The sequence below is a fragment of the Myotis nattereri genome (assembly GCF_964212035.1).
Source record: "Myotis nattereri genome assembly, chromosome: 6".
NCBI lineage: Eukaryota > Metazoa > Chordata > Mammalia > Chiroptera > Vespertilionidae > Myotis > Myotis nattereri.
In genome coordinates this window covers 96,664,415-96,691,470 of record NC_138081.1, presented here as the reverse complement: position 1 = coordinate 96,691,470, position 27,056 = coordinate 96,664,415, and the positions used below count along the sequence as shown (strand labels likewise).

Here is a 27,056-nt window from a genome sequence, read left to right as displayed (position 1 = left end):
AAAAAAGTAGAACTGGAAAACCCAGACGAAAACCCAAACGAGCAGCCGCAGTGCGGAACCAGGGCACGTGCGCTGTTTGTGGCACGAGCCCCGGGTAGAGTCTGCAAACCTCCTTCATGCAGACCAGGCTCTGCCCCCAGTCCAGGGCGCACATGGCACCAGGCGAGCCAGCCTGTGCATCCCCCAGCCCCGGGAGGAAGGGGGCCGAGCGGGCGCGATAGGAGAGTATTCCTTCCCCGGACACTTAGGTTACTGGGGAAAGATTAACAGGCCAGCGGTGTGTGAGCGCTCAGATTTCTCGCCCGGGGACACAGAGCGAGGATTGTTTGTGGTGCTGGTAGGAGGCAGTGGCAAGCTTGGCGAGAGCGGTGTTGCAATCGACACATCTGGCGGTTCCTGGCTGAGGGCACGGCAGGGCAGCGGTCAGGGGAGCAGCAGGCCCAGCACCCGGCGGAGGAGGCACGGCTGGAGGCCGGGCCGCGGGCAGGGCTGCACCAGAGCGGCTCTCTCTGAAGTGAGCTCACGCTCACACTTGGACTTTTGGTCCGAGCTGTGCTGAGCTGGCCGCGGCCTGGCGGGGACATTCGCGGCCGCGGGGAAGCGCGTTGGAGCCCTCCTGCCCGCAGCCACCATGCCCACGGTGGACGAGGTGCTCGCGCACGTCGGGGAATTCAACTTCTTCCAGAAGCAAACGTTCCTCCTCCTCGCTCTGCTCTCAGCCTCGTTCCCCCCCATCTACGTGGGCATCGTCTTCCTGGGCCTCACCCCCGAGCACCGCTGCCGGAGCCCGGGCGTGGCCCAGCTGAGCCAGCGCTGCGGCTGGAGCCCGGCCGAGGAGCTGAACCTCACCGTGCCCGGCCCGGGGCCCGCGGGCGAGGCCTTCCCCCGCCAGTGCCTCAGCTACGAGGTGGACTGGAACCGGAGCGGCCTGGACTGCGTGGACCCGCTGGCCGGCCTGGCCGCCAACAGGAGCCTCCTGCCGCTGGGCCCCTGCGGGCACGGCTGGGTGTACGACACGCCCGGCTCCTCCATCGTGACCGAGGTGAGTGAGGCAGGACTTAAACCGACAGCAAATGGTGCAATAAACTGATTGAAAATAGACCCAGAGCCACAGAAGCACGAACAGACGGTTGAACCTCAGAGGGAAGGCAGGAGAGGGTGGGTGGGAAGAGATCAACCAGGGAGCTTGTCTGCATCTATGCATCACCCGTGGGCACAGACAATGGGGAGGTGAGGGCGGAGGTGGGGGGTGACGAGAGCACGCGGGAAGAGGTTAATGGGGGGAAAGGAGGACCTATGTAATACTTTCAACAATAAAGGTTAAGAATTTTAAAAAATAATGTAGCTTTTCTTATGGAAGAAGCCAGTAAGGCATGCTCTTTGGACTCAGGGTATCTTAGAAAATCCTGGTTTCTGACAAAAACAGGCAGCCTCTTATCTGTCTGGAGTGTGAGTGGATTAGCTAAAACCCAGTCAGATTCGTTCATGATTCTCACTTATGCAACTCCCAGCTGTAAGAAACAAGCAAACGCCAATGACAGTTCCCAGAAATAATGCCAGGGAAGGGAAAGATTCAAGCCTCCTCTCCCTCTGGCCGCCCTGCCTCCCCTCCACTCCCCCATCGCAGTGCGGAGGGTCCCCTGCGGGCCCACCCGAGCGGTGCCTGCCGGACTCGCTGCACTGCTCCTGCTGGCCAGCTGGGGTGGGAGCTGATGCGATGGTGCCCTTATGTTACTAAACACCAGAGGCAACATTAGCATCTAATGGCAATCTAATCTCATTTCAATAAATATAGAGAAACAAAAAAATAGAGATGTGCTCTGGGTGGCTCCTGTGGACAGACCTTCAGCGCGAGGGGCCTTGTTTTAGGACCTCAGATGGTCTCGCAGTTGCATGAAACGCTGAAGGTCACAGACTTAGCCCCCCACAGCGATGAGGCTTTACAGAGGGGCACACTCCTCCTTCCCGCAGAGATGAGGAAACAGGGCCAGGGAGCAGGGGAAAGTTTCGCCCACGGCTGCGGCGTGAGAGGATTAGCAGTCAGCCCTAAGCGGCATCGCCTGCCTTCCAGGCCAGCACCCGGCCCTCCTCCCACACTCCTTCCTGTTCCAGAGAGAGCCAGTGTCACAGCCTCAGCAAGATGCCCCCAGTCAGTCCCCCAGACATCAGCAGGGGTGGGGAGCGTCCGGCCCGAGGGCCGTACAAGGCCCTGCCAAGGCATTAGGGGTGAGTTCTAATTAAATGTTTGACCAAATAGAGCAGGCTAGTTTTAAAGTTGATTTTAACTTTGTATGGCCTGCGAATGATGTTCTAAATATCCAAACGGGCCCTGGCTGGTTTGGCTCAGTGGATAGAGTGTCGGCCGTGGACTGAAGGGCTCCAGGTTCAATTCCAGTCAAGGGCACATGCCCGGGTTGTGGTCTTTATAAGTAAATAGATAAGTAAATAAATATCCAAGTGGCCCTTGGCAGGAAAAAAGACCCCCCCACCCCCACCCTGACCCCGGCCTCGGCCTTAAAGAGACAGCAACGAGACAAGGAACAACCCAACCTACTCCAGGCAGCTTTTGTGTCCTGTTCACACACCTATTTGTGCACTAAAATTAGAAAGGGAAATTGTTCTGTGCAGAAATGAAGTGACTACCCGATTTCAGCTGAGGTAGCCAGCAACGGAGTTTAGCCTAACGACCTACTGCCAGGCAGGATGCTAAACAGACTGCGGGACAAATCTTGTGGTCGTGTGGGGAAACTTAACAAATGGCAAGAAAACAGTGGGTTCCTGCCTCCCGGCCCGTCCGCCCCACGCCGGGGACACGAGGGGGTCCGCCCCGTGCCGGGGACACGAGGGGAGCTCCCCAGGCCGAGGCGGGCCTGACCGTTTGTTTCCTTTCTCTCCGGACGCGGGACCCCTCCGGCCTCGGCAGTTTAACCTGGTGTGTGCCAACTCCTGGATGCTGGACCTGGTTCAGGCAGCCGTGAACGTGGGGTTCTTTGTCGGTTCCATGGGGATCGGCTACATAGCAGACAGGTGGGTGCCATGGGCTCCGAAGCACTTGGGTTCAGCTGTCCCTGCTGGAAACCAGGCGTCTCACAGTCCACAGACTCAAATGCCTGCCTCGCAGCGCTGCCTAGGCCCTCTCAGGTTTCCTCTGCGAGAGACAAGCCTGGCCCCTGGGTTACTCCCGTCCTCTGGGCCCTGGAGAGAGGGCTCGGTAGTTGGCAGTGTTTCTGCCCAGGGGCTAGGCAGAAGCCCAGGGTGAGAGGGAGGGTAATGGATGGTTTGGCCCAAGTCCTTCTTCCTCACCATCCACCCGGGCGAGGGGAGGGGAAGAGGGGGAGGAAAGGTGTTAAGAGGCTGGTGCACCAGCAGCTCCATCCACCACACCCCTCCTGGGACTCTGTGCTCAGCTCCTCTCAAAGGCTGCTCCGGGACGCTGTGGGAGCCCGTGCGGCAACGAGGAAGGTCACCTGCTTTTATTTCGTGGCCTCAGAGCTGAGGATGGCTGTTTGGCGGTGACCCCTTAAGTCAGGCGCGCCGCACTGGGGGGAGGGGCCGGTCCAGAGTCCCCTGGGCTCCTCCCAGCGCGTGGCCCTCCTGCTGGCGCCTGGCCCCCCTCCCCCTCCCTCGCTGGGTGGTGCAGACACTGACACTCGCCCGGACAGAAGGGAGCAGCTAGGCGGCTGCGCCTCGCGGCTGGTTAAGCGAGCGAGCTAATGATTCTCATCCCACTCAAGGCAGGAGACCGGTTCTAACTCTCCTGACACTGCACGCCTGGCTGGTCATCCCGTCATCCGCCCTCTGCGTGGGCCCGTTACTGTTCGTACTTTCAGTCCCGGGCAGAGCTGCTTACTCATGGCTCTCCCCAGGGTGCTGGTCCCTCCTTTGCACTCGATCTTCTTTTCTTTTCTCTTAAATTGTCTGGAGTTCTGTTGGCTTTGCCTCTTTTCCTGTTCTATTTGTGGGTGCAGGTAAGAGTGTGTGATAAGATAGCCACCCCCGGGCTCAAAAAAGGCAATTTATATTTTGCATACTTAATGCCTATTTCTGAACAATTTTCAGATTTATACAAGAAACTCATCGAAATCTCTTCTATGCTACAGAATAAACCAACATAAATAGTTTTCTGTGAGATTTTTTAAAAATATGACCTGACAGACAATTACAGCATCTTTTCAAAGAAAAGCAGGGATGGGGGAGGGGAGACTATGGAAAAGTTGTAAGTAGAAATACTGAGTCTGACACCGAGTCACCTCGCCGGAGGTCAGCTTTGCAAATGGAAAGTGGGAAGGAAGGAAAAGGAGTGGGGGGGGGGGGCGGAAGGAAGGAAGGAAGAACCGATGCTAGGGAATTTGAAAATAAACTTTGTTAGGTATCTAATTTATTTCATCACCCACGACCTCCTGAAGGGTGATTTTGAGGATCACCTGACCCCAAAAAGGAATCTCTCACCAAGTCCAGGTTCTTTGTTCCAACCATCAGTCATTCCGAGTGCTGCATCCGTGTTCGATCCGTGTTGGACACTGGCTCTGAGGGGAAGGCCCCGATCTGCAGCACTTGCTGCTGCCCTGGTGTGAACACTCACTCCCACATGGCCCGCTGCAAGCTACCGAGCTGAGGCCACTGAGCGCGGGGTTGGCTGGAGACAGGTGCCATCCTGTGTGCTCCCACCGCACACACCACAGAAAGTCACAAATAACCTCATGAGCATCCATAGCGGTCAAACACCGCGACATACTGGGAATTGATGCATTTTACATATTTATTACTTACACGTGTTTTTAAGTGTAATTTACCTAATTATAAGCATATAATTTAACTTTGATGGCTGTTTAACAATGAGCTCACAGCGTGTCTGGAAATATAACAATGAGCTCTCAGAAGCCGGGGCCTCCCAGAATGGATGGAACCGGCTCAAAGCGGAATCTAGGTCCCCGTGGGCCCCAGCCAACTTCCCCAGCCATGTGGGCGCTTCCAAGCCGAGGTCTCCTATGTGCCAGTCGCTGCGATGGGCACCCCCACACCTCGTATGTCAGTTAGGGTCAGCACAGCCTTCAAAAGGAGAGCTAAGGCCCCGGCCGGGGAGCTCAGTTGGTTAGAATGTCATCCCGATACACCAAGGTTGCAGGTTCGATCCCTGGTCAGGGCACATGCAAAAATCATCCAATGCATGCATAAATCATCATCCAATGCATGCATAAATCATCATCCAATGCCTGCATAAATAATCATCCAATGCCTGCATAAATCATCATCCAATGCCTGCATAAATAATCATCCAATGCATGCATAAATAATCATCCAATGCCTGCATAAATAATCATCCAATGCATGCATAAATAATCATTCAATGCCTGCATAAATAATCATCCAATGCATGCATAAGTGGAAGAACAAATCGCTGTTTCTCCCTCTCTTTGTGTCAGATTTGATCATTCCCAATTTTTCAAAGGAGCGAACTGAGGCTCAGTGAAATGAAAGCCGTGCTTCCCCAGTGTTAATGTACAGATGACCCCCCTGGGGACCCCGTGAGAATTTAGACTCTCGAAGAATGACCCTGGCCCTCACACCCTCCCAGCGAGGGACTGAGCGGTGCCCTGGTCCCGGGTGAATGGGCTTCTGTGCCTAAAACACACGCAGAGTCACAGGTGGAAAGTCTTGACCAGGACGGACCTGAGCCGGGCTCTCGCCCATAATTCAGACGTTAGAGCTCCGTAACTTCCATGACTTTCCACAGCCTTCGCGCATGGAATCTCACCCTCTCCCCTCTCCTTGTTTGCTCCTCGCAGGTTCGGCCGCAAGCTCTGCCTCTTGCTCACCATCCTCATCAACGCTACGTCGGGAGTCCTCATGGCCGTTGCCCCGACCTACCCCTGGGTGCTGCTGTTCCGCCTGGTCCAAGGGCTGGTCAGCAAGGCAGGCTGGGTGATCGGCTACATCCTGAGTAAGAGGCTGTGACTGCAGCGGGGAGAGCGAGGGTCGGTGCTGCCAGAATGCAGGCAGGTGGTGGGGGGCAGGCACAGGGACCCGCCTTCCAGACAGCGTCCAGACGGGTGTCTTTTTTGCGTCAGGAATTCCTAAAATCCTGTCGGTCCGCTCAGCGCGCGTCCCTCCCATAAAGAACACAATGGAGTCGGCAGCGGGGGTCAGCATCGCGCCATCCGGCTCCTTACGGAACTCCTTAGGCATCTGCTTTCTGTGCCCGGGGGTAGGACCTGGGGAGAAATCTAGCCTGCCAGGCCGATCCATGAAGAAAAGGCCGGGCCGAGAGATGCGTTAGGTTTATGAGGGACTTTGATACTTTGCCGAAAGCCATCCCAGCAAAGCACCGTTAGCCTCGATGTACATGAGAGGAGGCTGAGAGCGCGAGGGCTTGGTTGGTCTAGGCCAGTGGTCGGCAAACCGCGGCTCACGAGCCACATGCGGCTCTTTGGCCCCTTGAGTGTGGCTCTTCCACAAAATACCACGTGCGGGTGCGCACATACTGTGCGATTGAAACTTCGTGGCCCATGCGCAGAAGTCGGTTTTTGGCCTGGACGAGTCTATTTTGAAGAAGTGGCGTTAGAAGAAGTGGGGGTGTCGATCGGGCGACGGGCAGGCGGGCTCCTGGGATACGAAGCGCGGGGGAGGCGCACGAGATTCATGCACCAGTTGAGGATGGAAGCGTTGGAAGGGGTCGACCTCAGCGAATGTACCTCCATCAGATTGAGGACGTTTTTAGCAAAGGCCAGCTTAGGAGGACCCTAATGAAGTTAATAACAATGTACCTACCTATATAGTTTAAGTTTAAAAAATCTGGCTCTCAAAAGAAATTTCCATCGTTGTACTGTTGATATTTGGCTGCTGACTAATGAGGTTGCCGACCACTGGTCGAGGCTCCCCAGCCCGCGGCAGGCCCAGGAGTATCACTTACATCCACTCACAGCAGCCAGGCTTGGGCTTCCGCTCCATGGGCGCAGGAGAAGGCTCGGCTTCTAGAAGCACAGCACCTTCAAGGCGGCACCAGCACAAGTGCCCCCATCAACAGGCCCCGGGCATTGCTTCCCCTTCAGCGGCCTTTGAACAGCGTCCAGGTACAGGGAGGGGGACACGTGAGACTGAAATAACAATAGCAAAGCTCTCACGGCGCACGAGAGACCTAGGCTCCGTGCCTGAACCTCTGCCTGCTCACACGGACTTGGCGGTTCTGGGAGATGAGGAAAGGGTGGCGCGGGTGCTGTTGGCTGCCTGTCGCGGCAGACACCTAACGATGTTTGGGCCACAAAGGAATCCACGTACCCAGTTATTCGAGCGGTAATTCGGTTGCAGGACACGCACTGTGTGGAACTGAACGGTGGGAACTGAAGCCATTTCAGCCTCCGCTCCGCTCTTGCCCGTCCCTCGCACGGCCTGCGGGAGGCCTGCCTGTGGAGGAGGCTTCCGTGGCGGACGGGCGTTTCTCCTGAGGGGGCACTCGCCTCCTCTGGTTGAACTCTGCTGTAAGGTGCTTTGGGGTCATTGACAGTATTTTTAGGGTGCATTTCTGTTTGGTTTATAACGGGTTGAAGTCTTCGACACAATCCCCAAACGTTTTAAACAGAAGTTCTGTGACTTGTGGAGTATCTGAATTTCAATTCTAGTGCGTTTGCGATATGGGAATGACTACTCCCTAAATTCTTGTAGCGCAGATTCCGTTCGTCTGCCGTGATGTAGTCACGGGGGGGAGGGAAGCTGACTATTTTAGCGCGCGCTGGGGGTGCTGGTGAACCGGCCCGTGGAAAACGAAAACCATGATTTATAGTGTTTTCCAACCTCTGAGTTATAAATACTCCCACCGAGACAGATGTTAAGGTGCCAGTGGGTTTAGCAACCAGCTTGCAAAGTTCCAGGGAATTTAAACACCAGTGTGTGGGAGCCTGTACCTGCCAACTCCAGGCAGGGGAACCCACCGAGAGCTTTTCGAGCCATGGACACACATTAACAGGACGGCCAGGAGAATGTTTAACTCGCGTAGAGAGCGCGTTACATGGAGGCATTCATTTACATAAAAGCCACCTACCACCTAGATTCAGCACTAGACTCACGTATTCCGGTGTTCAGTTATCACTGGCTTCGTTCCTCTACATCAAAACTCCGCATGGATCAGAAATACAACTGCCTCTATCCTTGAAATTATTCTGGGAATCAAACATGTTGCTCACCACCCCATCTAATATGGGATTATAGGATCTTTATGTGAATTAACACCATAGCAATCATTCTAAAACAGGCCTCAAGGAACAATTTAAAGTTTCAGGGAGCTGTATAGGAAGGTCTAGAATTTGGACGACACGGTGAGGTTGGCATTCTGGCTTGGCCGTGGTTGGCCAGCCAGCTGCCTGCGGTCCGGCTCGCTGACCACGTGGCTCTCTCTGCAGTAACGGAGTTCGTGGGGCTGAGCTACCGCAGGACCGTGGGGATTGCTTACCAAGTCGCCTTCACCGTGGGGCTCCTGGTGCTCGCGGGGGCGGCCTACGCGCTGCCCCACTGGCGGTGGCTGCAGTTCGCGGTGACCCTGCCCAACTTCTGCTTCCTGCTCTATTATTGGTACGTCCGTTTGGAGCAAAAAGGAAACCAGTTGCCATATGTTTTCTCTCCCTCCCCTGACACGCACCATCCCTCTGCCCCCCGGGGTCCTTCACTCCTGTCCCACCGCAGGCCCGGCCGCTGTGTAGCTTCCCGGGCGCTTGCGGGAGGTTCCCTGGGCTGTGCAGCCCCTGCCTGACTCCATTTCCTCTGGAGGTGCCTCTCTGAGCGAGGTCCCTCGTGGAAACCTGGTGTGGCCATGGGGGGCAGGGCCTGGGGGTTCCCCTCCGCTCACGCACTGATGGCACTGACACGGAACCCAGGTGCGTGCCCGAGTCGCCGAGGTGGCTGCTCTCCCAGAACAGACACGCCGAGGCCATGCAGGTGATGAGGCACATCTCCAGGAAGAACGGCAAGGCCACGCCCGCGGCGCTCCAGGTGAGCCAGTGCTGCAGGGGGGGCGGGGGGGGGGCGGGCGATGGAGGGCACGGAAAACCGCGCCATCAGAGGGCCCGCCGCAGGCCACAGGGGCTTCCATGGGACCAGGAATCATGGTTCCCTGTCAGACATTTCAAACGGGTGGGAACATGCTCACCTGCAGGGAAGGTGCCATGGCCATAGACAGGTGGGAAGCATAAACCCTTTTAGTTTGAGGAAACCAAACAGCCATTTGCAAGTCACATGAGGAGCTTCTGCTGAGGCACCTCAGGCCTGTGCTGCCCCCGTCCCCCACCCCTGCACCCAACCCCCCACGCCGACCGCCCTCCCCGCACCCCGCCTTCACGCCCATGTCTGCTTTACCTGTGCGTCCACCTGCATCCCCACAGAGGGAGGCTCCCCCAGAGGGAAGATTCCCAGATCAGGAAAGAGGATTTTCCAACACGATCGATCAGTTGTTAGAATTTAAGACGTTGGGTAGGAAGTGTCGAGCCGTTCTGAGCAGCCTGCCTTCTCGAGCGGAGCGGGGCTGGGGCGCCTTCCTCCGCCTTGCACTCTGCCTCCAGCGGACTCACCCCTTTACTCGCACCTCCATCCCACAGCGGCTGGGAAAGGGAAAGCGAGCTTGTTAGGCAATCATGTCGAAATCAGAGTCAATCATTTCTGACTGAGGAGCTGAGACAGGTAACCCGGCAGCATCCGAGATTTTACAGGACGTTTCCCATGGGGACTTGGGGGCGCAGGCCTTCCCCGCTTCCCTTCTGGCTTCGGGGGGCTGGGAAAACATCCCTGCAGCAATGCCTGGACAGTCCCGGTCTTAGGTTTTGGGTCCCTGCGGAGATTGGTCAGGACCGAAACACGTGTGGGCCCCTGCCCGCCAGAGGTCACAGCTCACACCCCCGCGATGAGGTCTGGTCAGTGCTGGTCTCGTGGGAGGTTTCTTCCCCTCGCTCCTCGGTCACTCACGCCATCGTGGGGCCCCGACTTCCCCCACCGGGCTCTGCCTAGATCGCGCCCCTTTATGTCTGTGCCTGGGTCATCCCGGGACTGCAGCTTCCTCTCCTGGGAAGTGGGTGGAACCCCAGAACCCCACTCCCGGGACAGCTGTAAGATGGGAGGAGCGAGGGGGTGTGACGGGCTGAGCCAGTCCTGGCGGGACAGCCCTCAGCAGGCGGCAGGACGACTGCTGCTCCCTCGCGCCCGGTGAGGTGCAGGGACACGGCCGCTCCACATACAAATGGTTCTCGCATGTAGTGCCTCAGACCCGATGAGGAAGTCGGCGAGAAGCTGAACCCTTCGTTCCTGGACCTGGTCCGAACCCCGCAGATAAGGAAGCACACCTTGATCCTGATGTACAACTGGTAAGGAAGGCTCTTCCCTTTAAGATCCCTGCAGCCCGGCCGGCGTGGTCAGTGGCTGAGCGTCAACCTGTGAACCAGGTCACGGTTCGATTCCCGGTCAGGGCACATGCCCGGGTGGCGGGCTCGATCCCCAGTGTGGGGCCTGCAGGAGGCGGCCGATCAATGACTCTCTCTCTCTCTCTCTCTCTCTCTCTCTCTCTCACTCATCATTGATGTTTCTATCTCTCTCCCTCTCCCTTCCTTTCTGAAATCAATAAAAATATATTTTTTAAAATAAAACATAAGTAAAATAAAATCCTTCTAAATTCTTTCAATCCAGTCACTCACTTTGTGGAAGGGAACGAGATACCTTCCAACACAGCCTAGTGCCGGTGTTGTGTGGACGGTGCCCAGCGAGGTGGGCCCACTGACAGCCGTCTCCCTGGCGTCATCCTCCTCAGGCAGATTTGGCGTCAACTTCCAAAGCCGCGCAGGACGGTCCCAACCTGGGCTTCACCTTGGAATCACCTGGGAGGCTTTTAGATCTCAAGGCCAGACCCCTCCCCACCAAGGATACCGCTGAATTCATCGGGAGAAGGGCTTGGGAACCACCGTTTTAAAAACATGCGGCCCAAACTGAGAGCTCCTGGAACAGCTCAGCCGTGACGCTGTCGCTCTCTCCTGACGGCCCAGGGCTGGCCGGGAAAGGGCCTTCGCTCTGGCTCTTCTTCCTGGAGAAGTCACTTTTGAACAAGAATGAGCCACAAGAATAAGCCAGTGGCCTGGGCCCGACGGCGCCCGCGGCCTGCAGGTTGCCCTGAGGGCTGAGCCGCGGCTCCGCACCGGGCCCTCCCAGCCGTGAGTGCCCACGGGCTGACTCACACCAGCACCTGAAGAGCCACAGTCCCTGGCACGGCAAAGCCCGTGGAGGATTAGTTGGGCACCTTCACCATATCGCATGGAAAACACGCAGCCGTGAACTCTGGCCTCACTCTTCTTCTTTCTTTGATTGAGTAATTGCAGCTCTTGCAAACTGTCCTCATATTCCCCATTAAGACAGGGGACACTTTCCGTCAACACACCTAGAAACAGTGTCAAAATATTCCTTGCATCACGGCAGGAGAAGTCATTAAGGAGAGAGCTGTGCCCATGGGCCCCTCCGGCTTCCTAAACTGTGAATGAAGCCGTCAGTCCTTTATCTCAGTTGCATTAGGAGGCCACCGAGAAGCAGCAGCCACTAAGGACCTGCAGAGTTTTACTAAATCAATCCCGCTCCCACGTCTTCTTGCCTTTCCAACGTGGCCAGGGATTGCGCTCCTAGGTTCTCCCCTGTCCTGGTGCTGAGGCCACAGCGGGCCGCCACCTGGTCAGATAGTGAAACAGCAATGGATGGAGGAAATCTATCTATAGAAAACCCTAATATGCAAATTGACCAACCGGTGCGATGATGTGCACTGACCACCAGGGGGCAGATGCTCAATGCAGGAGCTGCCCCCAGGCCGCAGGCTCTGAGCAGAGGTGGTGGGGAGTGGGGCCGGCAAGCAGGCGGCACCAGGCCAGCCAAGGCAGGTATGAGCAGGGACCACCCCAATTGCCCTGCTGGTCGCCCCACAGAGGGAGGTTACTGGCAGCGGCAGGGGGCAGGGCCGGTGAGCTGGCGGCAGCAGTCCAGCCAAGGTGGGTGCAAGGAGGGTCCCGATCACCCCGCCGATCACCCCACAGATCAGCCCTAATTGTCAGCCAGGCCTAGGGACCCTACTGTGCACGAATTTCGTGCACCGGGCCTCTAGTAGTAGTAGTAATAAGACGACAAAAGAAGGGTGACTTAGGGCCAACCCTGATTTTCCCAGAAGGCCCCCTCCCGTGACTGCTCCTCCAGTCTTGACCTGAGCTCTCCTCTTGGCCCAGGTTCACCGGCTCTGTCCTCTACCAGGGCCTCATCATGCACATGGGCCTCGCGGGGAGCAACGTCTACCTGGACTTCTTCTACTCCGCCCTGGTGGAGTTCCCAGCTGCCCTCCTCATCGTCCTCACCATTGACCGCATTGGCCGCCGCTACCCCTGGGCTGGATCCAACATGGTGGCGGGGGCGGCCTGTCTCGCCTCGGTTTTTATCCCTGAAGGTAAGTGCCAGGCCAAGCGAGGATCTCGCTTGCCAAGGTCCTAGGAAGAGGGGTATCACAGCCCTCTGAGAGGGAGACCACGTAATCTGTCACCCAGATCGAGGTGGAATGAACCCAATATCCAGGAACTTCATGACCAACACATATGCCTTTAAGTACACTCACAGCGCCCAGCTGGAGTGGCTCAGTGGCTGAGCCTCGACCTATGAACCAGGAGGTCAGGGTTCGATTCCCGGTCAGGGCACATGCCCGGGTTGCAGGCTCGATCCTCAGTGTGGGTGTGCAGGAGGCAGCTAATCAATGATTCCCTCTCATCATTGATGTTTCTAACTCTCTCCCTCTCCCTTCCTCTCTGAAATCAATAAAAATATTTTTTTAAAAAGACACTCGCACCCAAAGGTTGCCTGTCATGGTATCATGACACCCAGTCGTCCTCCAATAACACAGGAGGGCCATGCTACAAGCCACCTGGCCGCCCGGAGCGCAGGGATGGGCTTTGGGTGAGGAGGCCCAGGGTCCAGTCTTACCCAGCACGTCCCAGACACGGTTCAGGCAACTCCCGTGACTTCCCCACATCGTCCTGCGAAACTAATGAGCAACCCTGAGCGACTGCTGCCAGTGACCAGGCCTCCAGCTCCTTTCTTTCCTCTCAAAACACCTCCTCAATGAGGGGGAGCAAAACCTGTCCAACAGGTCCTCTCGCACACGGAGCTTTGCCTGAACCCTTTGGTCATTAGCAACTGTTCCGAACATGCCCACACGCAGCTGTTTCTCTCGTGTGACTCTATAGACGAAAGTTGGCCGCCTTGGCCACGGGTAGAATTCTGTTGTCACTAGAGACGGAGCTCTCGGGGGAAAAGCCTGTTCGAGTTGTGTCTGAAGTTAAACAGGCATGAGCGCCTGCCGACATGGCCTTGACTCTGGAGAAGAACCAAGTTTGCTCTCTTGTCCCGCGCGGGCATGTGGGCTGTCCCCCGCCACCCTCCCTCCACACCCCACACGTCAAAGCCAGGGCTGTGCACATGTGTGTTTCCCCCCAGACCTGCAGTGGCTGCGAGTCACAGTCACCTGCTTGGGCCGCATGGGGATCACAATGGCCTACGAAATGGTTTGTCTGGTCAACGCGGAGCTGTACCCCACGTTCATCAGGTGAGCCCCGCGCCCCTGCATGCTGGGTGCTTCTTGGCTAGAAGCGCGGGTGCCAGCAGCAGACGCCTCACTGACGGAAACACAGGTCAGAGAGGGCGGGCGCCTTCCCGGGCAGGAGCCAGGTCACAGCCCATGCCAGCAGCTGCGGGCGGGGGGAAGGGGGGGCGCGGAACAGAGCCTGTGCTGAGATGAGAGGCACTGCATCGAGAGAGGGTTACCTAAGGGCCCTGGGACTGGGACTGAAGCCACAGCAACAGGCCGGAGAAACAGGGACACCAGGGTGAAAGCAGAAAGTGAAAATCACCCCCAATTTAAAGCTTTCAAGAACATTAATAGACAACAAGTATAACAGAATACAAAGGAAATGTGTGCCGTGTGTCACGTGTGTGAGCTGAGGATACCGTGAAGGCTGTTCCCAGGTCACAGGCACCTCCGTGGTGTGGGGGACTGTGTCCGTGAGGGTGGGCTGGGGACACGGCTGCTCTGGGAGAAGGTGAAAGGTCAACCCCACTCTCTGCTGCAGGAACCTCGGGGTCCTCGTCTGCTCCTCCATGTGCGACATTGGCGGCATCCTCACGCCCTTCCTGGTGTACAGGCTCACCGGCATCTGGCAGGAGCTGCCCCTGGTGATTTTCGGTGAGAAACCCTCTGAGGTGTCTTTGAATGAAAACCTATTTATCTAGGGGCCTTCGTTCTTCGACCTCAAAACAGGTGCCTGTGAGTAACAACTAGCACGACTAGTAGTGAGTGGCGCTATTTGCATCAGTTAAACTCGTCTTAGTAAAACCAGGATGAGTGCTCCTGTCATAGCTGCCACGGCTCCAGTGCGGGAGCCATCAGGCCACCTGCCCGCAGAGGCACAAAGTTAGTGTCAGACCTCGAGACGGGAGGACGCTCCCCGCAGGAGCCCCGCTCTCTCCTCCTGCTCCGCCCTCCGCAATCTCCCCGGCACAGGGCTCCCTCTTTCTGCCCTCGCTGCAGGCAGATGTGGGAAACACAAACCCTCCACAGCACCACTTTGAGGAAAGGCTGTTCCAATGTTACCAGCCTAAAGCATCTCAATAATAAAAGGTTAATATGCAAATGGTCGTCACACCGTGACGCCATAATGACCGATCGGCAGGGACCTGAAGCTGCGTGGCACCGGGCCGGGGCGGGGACCTGAGGCCCCGCCCCCCGAGGCTGCACCCCCCCCCACCCTGGCGGAGCTCGACGGGGGTGGGGCCAGCCAGGTCTTGGTGTCACCCAATGGGGGTGGGCCAGCCAGATACTTCTATTAGAGAGAAAAGGCCAATAGCAATATTAAAATATTTCCTCTAATGAATTCCCTTTTAATGTGCATGAATTTCATGCACCGGGCCACTAGTACAAATATAACCTTAGCACCCAAAACTTTAATGGGAATTTTAAAGACACAAAAACACTACAAGTTTGCTACCCACCCCCACCACCACTCCCAACATATACAAAAAGTTAGAGCTGGAGACAAAGCAAAAAGAAAAATGGATGAAACACCTGAATTCGTCGAAATCCAAGTCCCAGCTATGCTTCTGAAAGCTGTTACATACACAGTAACCCTTTTGAAAGCAAACCATCACTTTGTTTGCCAGGTTTCTGACCCCGTTTTCCTCGCTAAGTGCTTTGTGTTGGCAGGGTTCTGTTCCTGCTTTTCTTAGAGTTGTTTTTTTTTTCTTTTACAGCTATTTTCTAACTCCAAAGTATCTTAATATTATGGCAAGGTTCTCGCCTAGAATAAACTCGACTCAAATGTGAGTTGCAGTGTTTCACTTCCCTACAAGGAATTGTACTCCAGCGGAGTTTGGGATCCGCACAATATTTATGGTGGAGAGTAGGGCTGTCAGAGGGCAGAGAAATGCGTAAGGAGAGGAAACGACACAGACAAATCTTAAGGGATAAGGGAGCTCTAATTATAGTGCCAGAATGTCCCCTTCTTTTTTTAATATGTTTTTATTGGTTTCAGAGAGGAAGGGGGAGGGAGAGATAGAAACATCAATGATGCGAGAGAATTGCCTCCTGCACACCCCACACTGGGATGGAGCCCGCAACCCGGGCCTGTGCCCTGACCGGGAATTGGACTGTGACCGCCTGGTTCAGAGGTCAACGCTCAGCCACGGAGCCACGCCGGCCGAGCTGAGTGTCCCCTCTCACGGTGGTTCCCATGTGCCTGCCTTTCAGCGGCGGTTGGCTTGGTCGCCGGAGGGCTGGTGCTGCTGCTGCCAGAGACCAGAGGGCAGACCCTGCCAGAGACGATCGAGGAGGTTGAGAACCTGCGGAGGTACGAGCTGACATTCCCACACGCACTGCTTCCTACGTGCTCTCGGCCAGCTCTGGGGCAGAGGAAGGGAAGATGAGGGAGGATGTAGACCTTACACCGCACAGAGAGAGCCATTCGCACAGAGTCAGACCTGAGAGTACGGAAAAGGAACCGGAAAGTAAGAAAGATACTGCGGGAGAACACCTTCTGCTTTCCCAGTGCAGGGGGGCCTTGTAACTACGGCCCGAACGCCGGTACCCACTTAAAAAAGATCCATGAGCTTGCCCTCACGAGAATTAAAATTCTGCTTGGAAAAATGACTCCAAGCTTAAATAATATCACAGCCTTCGAGAAAACATGCACTCCTCCACGAAGGGTTAACGTCCCCAACGTGGAAAGAGCTCTAACCAATTCATAAAAGCACCACCCAACAGGAAAACATGAGCAAAGGATTTGAACAGATAATTCTGCGAACACAAAAACGGGTCTGAAATACACGGCGATAAGCTCGACCTCCTTCCGAATAAGAGAAGGGCAAACACTCACTGCTCGGACAGCCGCTGGGATGGCTGGTGATCGCACCACTGGGGGACATCGGTGTCAGGAGAGAACGGGGAGATAGGGGCCTACATTCCAGATTGGAAACCTCTCTGATGGGCGATATGACAATAGAATAAAGATTGCAAAGGGGTATATCCTTTTACCTGGCAACTCCACACTTCCAGAATTTACATATGCAAAACTATGTGCAAGACGATTCTTTAAGGTAATTTTTCTTAATATAACAAAAGACTGGAAACAACCCAAATGCCTGTTGAGTGGGAGACCAGTTATATAAATTATGGTACGTGATTCAACAGAATATCATGTGGCCGTTAAAAAGAATGCAGCAGCCCTAGTCAGCTGCTCAGTAGTTAGAGCACCGGCCTGCAGACTGAAGGGCCGCGGGTTCAATTTCAGTCAAACGCAGGAGGCAACTGGTTGATGTGTCTCTCTCCCATAGATGCTACTCTCTCTGTCTCTCCCCCTGCCTTCCATTCTCTTAAAAAATCAACGGAAAAAATATCCTCAGGTGAGGATTAACAACAACAACAAAAAAAAAATGAACCTGCTTTGTATGCACTGCTAAGGAAAGTTCTCTAAGACACATTATTAATGAAAAAAGCACAAAACAGTGTAAGTCTAACGTTTGTGGGGGAGAGTGAGAACATACATGTGCATGAGGTATATATGCATATTTGCTTGTGTCTCTGGAAGGCTTTGCGAGCACCGTGACACGGGCTGCCGTGGACTGGGGGCTGTGGGTACCAGGTGAGAGGAGACTTTCGATGCATGCTTTTTTTTTCTTTTTTTCAGAGAGGAAGGGAGAGAGAGAGAAACATCAACCATGAGAGAGAATCATGGATCGGCTGCCTCCTGCACGCCCCACCCTGGGGATCAAGCCCCCAATCTGGGCATGTGCCCTGACCAGGAATCGAGCTGTGACCTCCAGGTTCATAGATCGACACTCAAGCGTTGAGCCCCGCCGGCTGGGCTCAATGCATACTTTTTGGTACTTTCCGGATGTTGAACCGCACAAACCTATTTAAAAAGTAAACTTTTTTTTAAATATATTTTATTGATTTTGTACAGAGAAGAAGGGAGAGGGATAGAGAGTTAGAAACATCGATGAGAGAGAAACATCGACCAGCTGCCTCCTGCATGCCCCCCCAGTGTCTGGAACCAAGGTACATGCCCTTGACCGGAATCGAACCTGGGACCCTTGAGTCCGCAGGCCGACGCTCTATCCACTGAGCCAAACCGGTTCGGCAATAAGTAAACTTTTTTTTAAATTTAAGAGAAATGTGGATGGCATATGCCCCACAAGTTTGCTTTGTGTCGTATGCTTCGCCAGTTTTATTATCTTATCCAGACTCCATGTGGGGCCCCCTGGGGCCAAGTCTGCCCATCCTACGAAGCGTGCAGTTGAGCACCTTCAGGACGGAGCCACCCTGAGGCCTCGCAGCGCCTGGGCTCCTGCAGCTTGGAGCTCAGAGTTGGACGAGGCCTTTGAATTCAGCCAGAGGTCGCACTGGCAGCCGCAGGACGCCAGCGTCTCAGCGCTTAGCTTGGCCCGCGCGCTAGCTTTTAAGGGGGAAATTGTAGATCCACTGAATTTCCAGCATCTGGTAACATAAATAAACAAGCAGAGGATTGGGTAACGCTGAGAAGGCATTTCCTCTCGTTGACAACGTGCAGGAGCTGAGTGACGGCTCCGCTTTTTGGAGGACATGTCCTCCCCCCCACTCCCGCCCCCCTCCCCCCGTACCCCATACTCCCGCATGCCCTGTTCTCTAGTGCCTGGTGCATGGAGACATTGCAGCTTGAGGTCCTGGATCCAGATGTCCGTCCCCCAGCCCCCGATCTCAGTGCAGTGTCCCCTGCACACGAGCACCCGCCCCCCACCCTGAGGACAGACTGTATCCCGCGCAACGTCCTGTCCAAAAGCCAGCGCCGAGCAGGTGCGCACCAGGCCGCCTGCAGTGCATGCTGAGCGCCTTCCACGGTGCTCCTCCCTCAGGCCCCAGGCCTGCCCCAGCCGCCCGTCAGGAGGGAGCCGCGCGGCCGGCAGGACAGGCCCTCGCGCTTCCTTCCATGCGGCCTTAACGCCAAGCCTCGGTTTCCCCATCTGGAAGTGGGGACATCAGTTCCTGTCCTGGGTTCCTGTAATGACCAGACGAGAAAGCCATGCAACGTGCCTGGCACTTCGTACGTGTCCAGTGACCGCTGTTAGTATTCACGAAAGTCCTCACCGCTGTCCCATAGAACAGAAAACGGGGGCCGAGGTGTTTTATGGGAAACCGACTTTTCAAGTATGTTCTGCATAGTGTGAGACAGGAAAGTGCAGCTCAGGGATGTACACATATACCCACAGCAAATCAAGGCCGCCACCAACAGGAACATGTCGAGAGGCCATGTCTGAGCACAGCAAAATGAAGAAAACAGCTTTCCCACGAGAATCAGCAACACCCTGGTATCCACAAAGACAGGATGGTTCAGACACGTGCAATTCGAACAAATTTTTGAACAGATTTTTCATTTATCCAATTGTTGAAAAGTAAATGAACTTCGGTAAAAAATAATTCTCACATCCTATTTGGAGAACTGATGACAATGGTGTCTAGGTTTCGCAATCCTCATTTTTAACTAAAAAGGATTCGATTTAGACACTTCCCACATTCCTGGTTACGGAGGAGGGTAGAGCACCTTCAGTAATGGGTCAGGCCCGTCTCAGGCTTACACGGAGTTCAGGAAGCACTGCAGCCACACCAGCTGTTCACCGAGCTCCTCCCGTTTCCTTAGTGAGGGTCGCCACCTGGAACTCACTGCGGGACTCATGCTGGGCGAGCCTGCCCGTTCCTGTTGTGTTTACTTAGCATCCCCTTCCCTTTGGTACCCAGCTCCTCATGATTTTCCTCTCCCCTCTCCAACTCTGTTTTTCAGACCACGAAGAAACAAAGAAAAGAAGATTTACCTCCCAGTCAAGAAACAAGACATCCCACTAAACTGAGAGAGACCCGCGATGGACTTGCTTTGACAACACCAGGCTGGAATCAGAGTCCTGCTCTCATCCCAAAGCCCAGACACCTCACCCTTCCTTCTCTTTGAACCCCATTAACCCAGACCTACGGCCCAGGGGAGCTGTTGCACGACGGTATCACAATCCGCCTGTGGGACCAGATCCTGCAACCCCCCAGCTCACCCCTCCCCAGCTGTCCTCGGACAATGGCCTTGGGTTTGCGGGGATTTTTATTCCATCTCCGCATTCCTTATTTTATTCCATTCTTCACATGGACATCAACTCAAGGCACATAGGCGGGTTGTGAACCAGATAAACAGAACAGATCTAAAAAGCAATAAAATTGGGAGCAGAGAGCCTGTTTTCTTAAAGAAAGAAAACATCCGAAGCATATCAAGCTGTCCGGAATACATGTCAAGAACTTTAGCTTTTTGGTATCGTATGTAAAGAAGGTTCAAAACACATTGGTTATTGTCTGAATTAGGCCTTAAGGGATCTGAAGTACAGGGATCGGGAACTGCCACCTGAGCATCCACCACGGCCCATGTGCAGAGCGGACAGTGCAAACATGTGCTTCCTACATGAGCCCTCAGAAGCCTTTGGCAGGGGCAGCGTCTGTGTGGCCTCATTAAACCACAGCTGATACTGTCCAGTCCGACAAAAATGTCCCTCAGTTGTTAGATTTAAAATGTTGTGCCCATATTTTACCAAAGGAATGCAGCGAGTAGATTTGTAAAGCTAAGACTACGAGGCCTCTACTGAAAAACAGACATTACCCTCGTCGGCCTTGCCCACTCCCCAGAGGTCATTTTCAACAAGGTTAGCCATCTTTTCCCTTTGATTCATCTTCATGCATCTAAATAACTTACCTTATGTTAACATTTATTGATTCTTAAGTTTTGATGATCACCTATGAGCTTTTAAATATAAACAATGAAGATTTCGCTCTTCTCACCTCTCCCTTCTCCCCAACACACAACTTCTCTCCTCTCTTCCTTAACGCTTTATCTCATTTTTATTAAATCGAATAGTCGACCTTCATTCACACCCTCATGCCATGGAATGACTATTAAAAGCTGGGCCACCTGGTGAACTGTGGCTACGCTCCTTCCTTCCACCTTCTGCCCTCCCGGGGCCTTCGTTACCCCTGCTGGCTCTCAAAGTACTCATTGTCCACGTCCCCCACCTCAGGCAGACATACACCTCCCCTCCCCCGATGCACCCCAACACGTCATATCCCGGGTGGGTTCCTGTGCCCTCCTCCCAGAGACCCTCCTCCCAGAGACCCTCCTCCCAGAGACCCTCCTCCCAGAGACCTTCCTCCCAGAGACCCTCCTCCCAGAGACCTTCCTCCCAGAGACCTTCCTCCCAGAGACCTTCCTCCCAGAGACCCTCCTCCCAGAGACCCTCCTCCCAGAGACCTTCCTCCCAGAGACCCTCCTCCCAGAGACCCTCCTCCCAGAGACCTTCCTCCCAGAGACCCTCCTCCCAGAGACCCTCCTCCCAGAGACCCTCCTCCCAGAGACCTTCCTCCCAGAGACCCTCCTCCCAGAGACCCTCCTCCCAGAGACCCTCCTCCAGGAGACCCTCCTCCCAGAGACCCTCCTCCAGGAGACCTTCCTCCCAGAGACCCTCCTCCCAGAGACCCTCCTCCCAGAGACCTTCCTCCCAGAGACCCTCCTCCCAGAGACCCTCCTCCCAGAGACCCTCCTCCAGGAGACCCTCCTCCCAGAGACCCTCCTCCCAGAGACCCTCCTCCCAGAGACCTTCCTCCCAGAGACCTTCCTCCCAGAGACCCTCCTCCCAGAGACCCTCCTCCCAGAGACCCTCCTCCAGGAGACCCTCCTCCCAGAGACCCTCCTCCCAGAGACCCTCCTCCCAGAGACCTTCCTCCCAGAGACCCTCCTCCCAGAGACCCTCCTCCCAGAGACCTTCCTCCCAGAGACCCTCCTCCCAGAGACCTTCCTCCCAGAGACCTGCCCCGGAGCCTGCGGCCTCCTGCTCCGCGGCCAGCGGTCTCCAGGCTGCTGCCCACCTGCTGCCCGTGCTCTCCTTTCCCCTCACTGACCACCTCCAGCCTCTTTCTCGGGGCAAATCCCGTTTCCTAGGTCCCACGCCATCCTCGTCCTTGGGTCTCCCCCATTTGGAAGCAGCGCCTCTTCCATGTCCTCCTGAGGAAGAGCACACCCCGTCCCCGTGGGCCTCCCCTGACATCAGGGGTCAAACCTGCAGCTCCCGTCCCTGGCCCTGCCCACGGCTCCCCGAGCCCCGCCGGGGGCAGGAAGGGGGAGCAGGAAGCCCGCGTCCCCTCTGTCCGGAAGAGGTCCCGTGGCCGACCGACCGGCGGGATGGGCTCCGTCCCGGCTCAGTTCTAACTGCGGTGAGGACGGCAGCGGCGCCCGGCAGCCCCTGGCCTCCGGCCTGTCAGCACCCTCTCCTCGCGGCACAGCGCGCTTGTCCCAGCGTCTGGATGAAACTGCTTCTGTTTGAACACCTGCGGTGGTCTCTATTTTGCTGAGTAAACACACATTTATATTCTACTTGAAACCATGAGTAGACCACACCCAGGAAATCAATGCCCAAACTCAGGAATCTAGGGCAGTGATGGCGAACCTTTTGAGCTCGGCGTGTCAGCATTTTGAAAAACCCTAACTTCACTCTGGTGCCGTGTCACATATAGAAATGTTTTGATATTTGCAACCATAGTAAAACAAAGACTTATATTTTTGATATTTATTTTTATATATTTAAATGCCATTTAACAAAGAAAAATCAACCAAAAAAATGAGTTCGCGTGTCACCTCTGACAGCGTGTCATAGGTTCGCCATCACTGATCTAGGGTCTATAAACCGCACAATTGGGGTCAACACATCGATGCCACTGAGATCTCCAAATTACTTTGTTGAATTTTTGTAATGTTTTTATTGATTTCAGAGAGGAAGGGAATGGGCGTGAGAGGGAGAAACATCAGTGATGAGAGAGAATCATTGATCTGCTGCCTCCTACACGCCCCACACTGGGGATCGAGCCTGTAACCTGGGCCAGTGCCCTGACCGGGAATTGAACCGTGACCTCCTGGTTCATAGGTCGACGTTCAACCACTGAGCCCCGCCGACCGGGCATGAATTTTATTTTTTAATACCTGACTCTACGTCTCCCCTGGCAGGTGTAGAACATAACAAATCTCTAACTATCAATGCCTCCCCTCAGGCATGGAGGGCACCAGGACACAGCCTCAGCAGGGCTCATCCTGACACAGTGAGGCTGTGCCTTCGGGTCCGTCCCGGGGCCGCTCTCCTCCCCCACCCACCCCCAGGCCTCCTGGCGAGCCCAGGGCCCGCTCATGCCCAGCCAGCTCCCTGTGGCCCCTCGTCCAAAGCTGAGTGCTTTAGTGCCCGGAGTCTGAGCACTCGGCCAGGGCGTCAGGATGGGCAGGGGACGTGATCCTGGAAGCCAGTCCGGCTGCGTATGGGAACAGGTCTCCACCCTGGCACCCTGGGCCTCATCACTGAGTGGGTGGGCACCCAGAGGCCCCTGAAAGCAAAGCCTCTGAACACCAGGCCGGGCTGAGCCTCAGGTCCACGGCTCTTCCAGAACCTTCCCAGCACAGACGTCACCACGTAGGCATCCGGGGGCTCCCGCTGCCGGGGACTAAGGCTTATCCTCTGCAGGTGTCAGGGGAAGAATTCTGAAAAGCCCATGTTCGTATCTCGCTTGCACGTTTGCCAGAATCATCTCTCATTCCCGGGAAAACGTGGCACGTCACACGGTATTTCCCGCAACACAGATGTTCGGGCCTATTTTCGTGTCGGGCAGGGGGGCAGGAGCCAAGCCCAGCGGGGCCTCGGGGTGAGAGCAGCAGACGGGCTGCTGGGCCGGGAACCACACCGTGGGTCCCAGTGCCTCTCACGTCAGAGTGCCACCCGCAGCGCCGACCGTGGGCGACCTTCTCTACGCGGTCCTTCCTGCTTGGGGATGACAATGCCAGCGTCACACGAGGCCTCGGATGGACGGGGCTTTGTGGTCACGGGGGAGAGGACGTACCAGGTATGGACGGTGCAGAGTGGGAAGCGCGCCCAGGCTCCCAAGGCCAGAGCTGGGCCCGGCCGCTGAGCGGGGACAGTGTCCGGGAGCTGACACTTGGCTACAATTGCAAGAATCGGCAGGATTTGCGGCGGATAAAGGAGAGTGTGCTGCGTGCAGGCCGGGCCCCTGGGGTTGAGGTGTGGGCGCAGGAGCTGCAGAGGGGGGCAGCGGGCAGCCAAGGGCTGGAGGCTCTGAGCGAGGGAGATGAGAGAGAGATTGGGGGGGGGCGGGGAAGCCAGCTAATTAGACATGGGGCCAGCGGTTGCACAAGGAATGTGAGAAGTAGAGCCATGCAAATTACCCACAGTAATCTAACAGAAAGCAGACACACCTCAAACTAACCCACACGCTCAGCAGCCCGGAGACTTCGTACAGGGGCACACATCCCGGCGGGCCTATCGGCTCTGAGGCACCCTGCAGCACACGCAATAATTTCTGTGCACAAATAACCAGGAATCACAAAAACAGGTTCAGGTACAAGCACTCTTTCAGAAGCAAGGAAAGAACTAAGACATTGTAGAACAGTTCGCCCAAAATGACTAAAAGAGAGGCAGGGTTAAGATTGAGACGTGAAGTCCTAATTTTCTTCTCCATAATTTTGGCATTTCCCCTATTTTCTATGATGCATCTATTTAAATATACATATTTGTTATGCATATTTGATACACAAAAAAGCACATATAAGATACAAGGGTCACCAATAAAGGCTTCTCTCCTTAACCCACCCCTGGTCCATCCCCATCACACCAAACGTAACAACTATTCCAGGTTTCGTCTCATTTCCTTTTAATGTTTATCACGTGGGCGCACACGCACACACACGCACACACACATACACACGCACACACGCACGCACACACACATACACGCGCACACACACACGCACACACACACGTATGCAGCTCTACCTTTTCATCACAGTTTTCTATCTCATGATTTTCTGCTCTTACCTTGATTCCCCTTTTTCTTACTTGGGGCTTATTCTGTGATTCTTTTTCTAGTTCTGTCTCGAGTACCCAAAGTAGAAGGTTTTGGGTGTACGGTTTACTTACACTCAGAAACACGTATCGCACTTACAGGGACAGATCTGGTGTTTAATTTAGTATTTCTATTACTTGCAAAATCTATCTTTGCATTGTCACTCACCACTTGGGGTTTTGACTCTCTGAAGCACTGTTTTTCAGACTACACACTTTGTAGCTCACATGTCATTGTATTTATACATAATTCTGAGTCTTGCCTGACCATATATTTGACCCAGTCATTGCAGCAAGTGACTAAATGTACTTTCCTAACCGAGACAAAATACGGCGTCATTGCCCATCAAGGCAGTGAGCAGCCAAGGAAAGACCTTACAAGTTCCTTTTCTATGAAAGCAAGTGACCTATAGTAACTTAGTCAGTGTTTATCCGAAAACGGACACATGGGTGTACTTGGGGTTCCTTCGGTCACGGAAAAGTCAGGCTCTCCTGACATGTTAGGAAACAACACTAATTCCCAATTAATCCTTAAAAACTGGAAAGTAATCAGATTAAATGAATTATTTGTTTTTATTCACTCAAACCAGATGATGATGATAATAAAAATCTGGTACTAATTACGTGAAAATGGGACTTGGAGTAACATATCTTCTTTCCTGGCACTTTTAAGAAACCAAGGGCCTAGTATTTAGGAGGGGAAGGCACTCTCGCTCGGGTATGTTGCAACCTAACCAGGTCAGGGAGATTAAGCAGGACAAGAAGCTTCCTCCCCGACATCAGCAAGGATAACAAGGGACCCTGGCCAACCGTGCGCAAGGGCCAGCTTTGATGCACTAAGCCAGTCGGCATGCTGACGGCTGACCCCGGGGTCAGAGCCACAGGGATGGACCGCAGGGTGGTCTGCGGCTGTGAGAGTGAGCTCTGGTCGGAACAGGGTCGGGTGGGCAGCTACGAGAGCAAAGTAAGAGAAATGCACAGGGTGCGGGGACACAAACTCTGCTCAACCTACAGGCCTGTGGGGAACCCCAACTCCCTGGCACCCTTTGGGGATCAAAGTCAATACAGCCTGCCTTTGGCCATCATGGCGTCCAAGGCCTGAGGCTTTGCTCTTCTTGGAGAAAGACGTTGTAAACAAAACATCCGGGAGGACAGTGATGGTCATTTCCCATTTGCTTCGGTCCTGGGAAGCCTGCAAGACACAGCCGGGCCCCTGCTTCAGCCTCACTCCCACGTGGAATCCAAAGAACAAAATAAACTCAAGAACAAAACGGAGCCAGAGACAGAGAAGCAGGAACAGGCTGCCGAATCTCAGAGGGAAGGCGGGAGGGTGGGGAGAGATCAGCCAATGAAAGGTATGCATGTATGCATGGCCTGGGCACAGAGAGTGTGGTGAGGGCCTGGGCCCGGGGCGGCTCCTCTGACATGTGGGAGGAAACTCGCCGAGCGCTGAGGGGTGCTGCCCGTGCGCCTCTTTTTAATTGTGATAAAACACACTCGGCGTTGACCAGCTTAACCATTGGGCAGTTCAGCCACATTACGTCCATTCACAGCGTTGTGCAACCATCCCCGCCATCCGTCTCCAGAGCTTTCATCTTCCCAAACGGAAGCCCCGTCCCCACTAACACTAACCCCTCCCCCCCCCCCCCATCCATGCAGCCACCCTTCTACCTCTCTGTGGACTCAGCGACTCCAGGATTCAGGCTTGATCCCCAGTAGGGGGCGTGCGGAGGCAGCCAACCATGATTCTCTCTCATCATTGATGGTTCTCTCTCTCTCCCTCTCCCTTCCTCTCTGAAAACGATTAAAAATAAATAAGTAAATAAATAAAAGTAGCAAATCCGTTAATGATTTCCCCCTTTTCCGTGGCTTGATTGTCTTCTAGAAACTTGAGAGGCCACCCAGCAAAGGCTCCCCTGAGTTTCTCCCCTTTGGGTCAGGGGACTCTCTTAAAGGGAAACCTGTGCTGGGTTATTTCGAGTTTATCGCTTTGTCTTGAACTCCTCGATCTTTTTCATGTTTGGTTGTTGTCTCTGCTCATTTCTTTTTTTGCAGATGAAATCTACACCCCCCTCCCACTCCCCACCCCTCCCCCCCCCCCCCGCCCCCTGGAATTAGTAGATGAGACCGGTTCCTGGAGGGTGTCTCTTGCTATGACACGGAAGGCACCACTACAGCCACACAGAGAATGCGTGTGTCACTCTTCAAAGATTCGGGGTTGGCCACCCATCTCTGACCAGCCTTTGCTCTTTTGCTCCCAATGAGAGGCAAATGCCCTGCCAGTCAGAGTCTGATGTGGGTTAAAGGATTCCACCCACTCGTTTCTCCTGATCCAGTGAGACCTCCCCACCCCCAACCCCCAAACCCCATCTCAACACCACGGCATTGCTTTCGCCTTCTGTGTGGGGACTGGAAAGCCACAAGACTCCGAGCCACCACGGTCCCGGAGCTGTGGTTCCCATGAGAGGCTGAGCCCATGGCCTCTGGCTGACCCTTAGGGCCTGGAGGGCCATTCCGCTCCAGCAATCGAAAGGGAAGGAGGCGAAGTAGAAGCTTGATAAAGAAAT

At 54.8% G+C, this 27,056-nt stretch overlaps 1 protein-coding gene across 1 annotated transcript; it reads left to right on the top strand.

The window, feature by feature from the left end:
- Positions 1-304: 304 nt before the first annotated feature.
- On the top strand, positions 305-20,516 carry SLC22A2 (solute carrier family 22 member 2). The gene is made up of 11 exons (XM_081094673.1): positions 305-1,042; positions 2,924-3,027; positions 5,787-5,941; positions 8,394-8,562; positions 8,865-8,979; positions 10,234-10,340; positions 12,228-12,442; positions 13,483-13,591; positions 14,115-14,227; positions 15,788-15,887; positions 19,350-20,516. Exons 1-11 carry the CDS (start codon positions 632-634, stop codon positions 19,414-19,416), a joined length of 1,665 nt encoding a protein of 554 aa, XP_080950799.1. The 5' UTR covers positions 305-631; the 3' UTR covers positions 19,417-20,516.
- Positions 20,517-27,056: the final 6,540 nt, after the last annotated feature.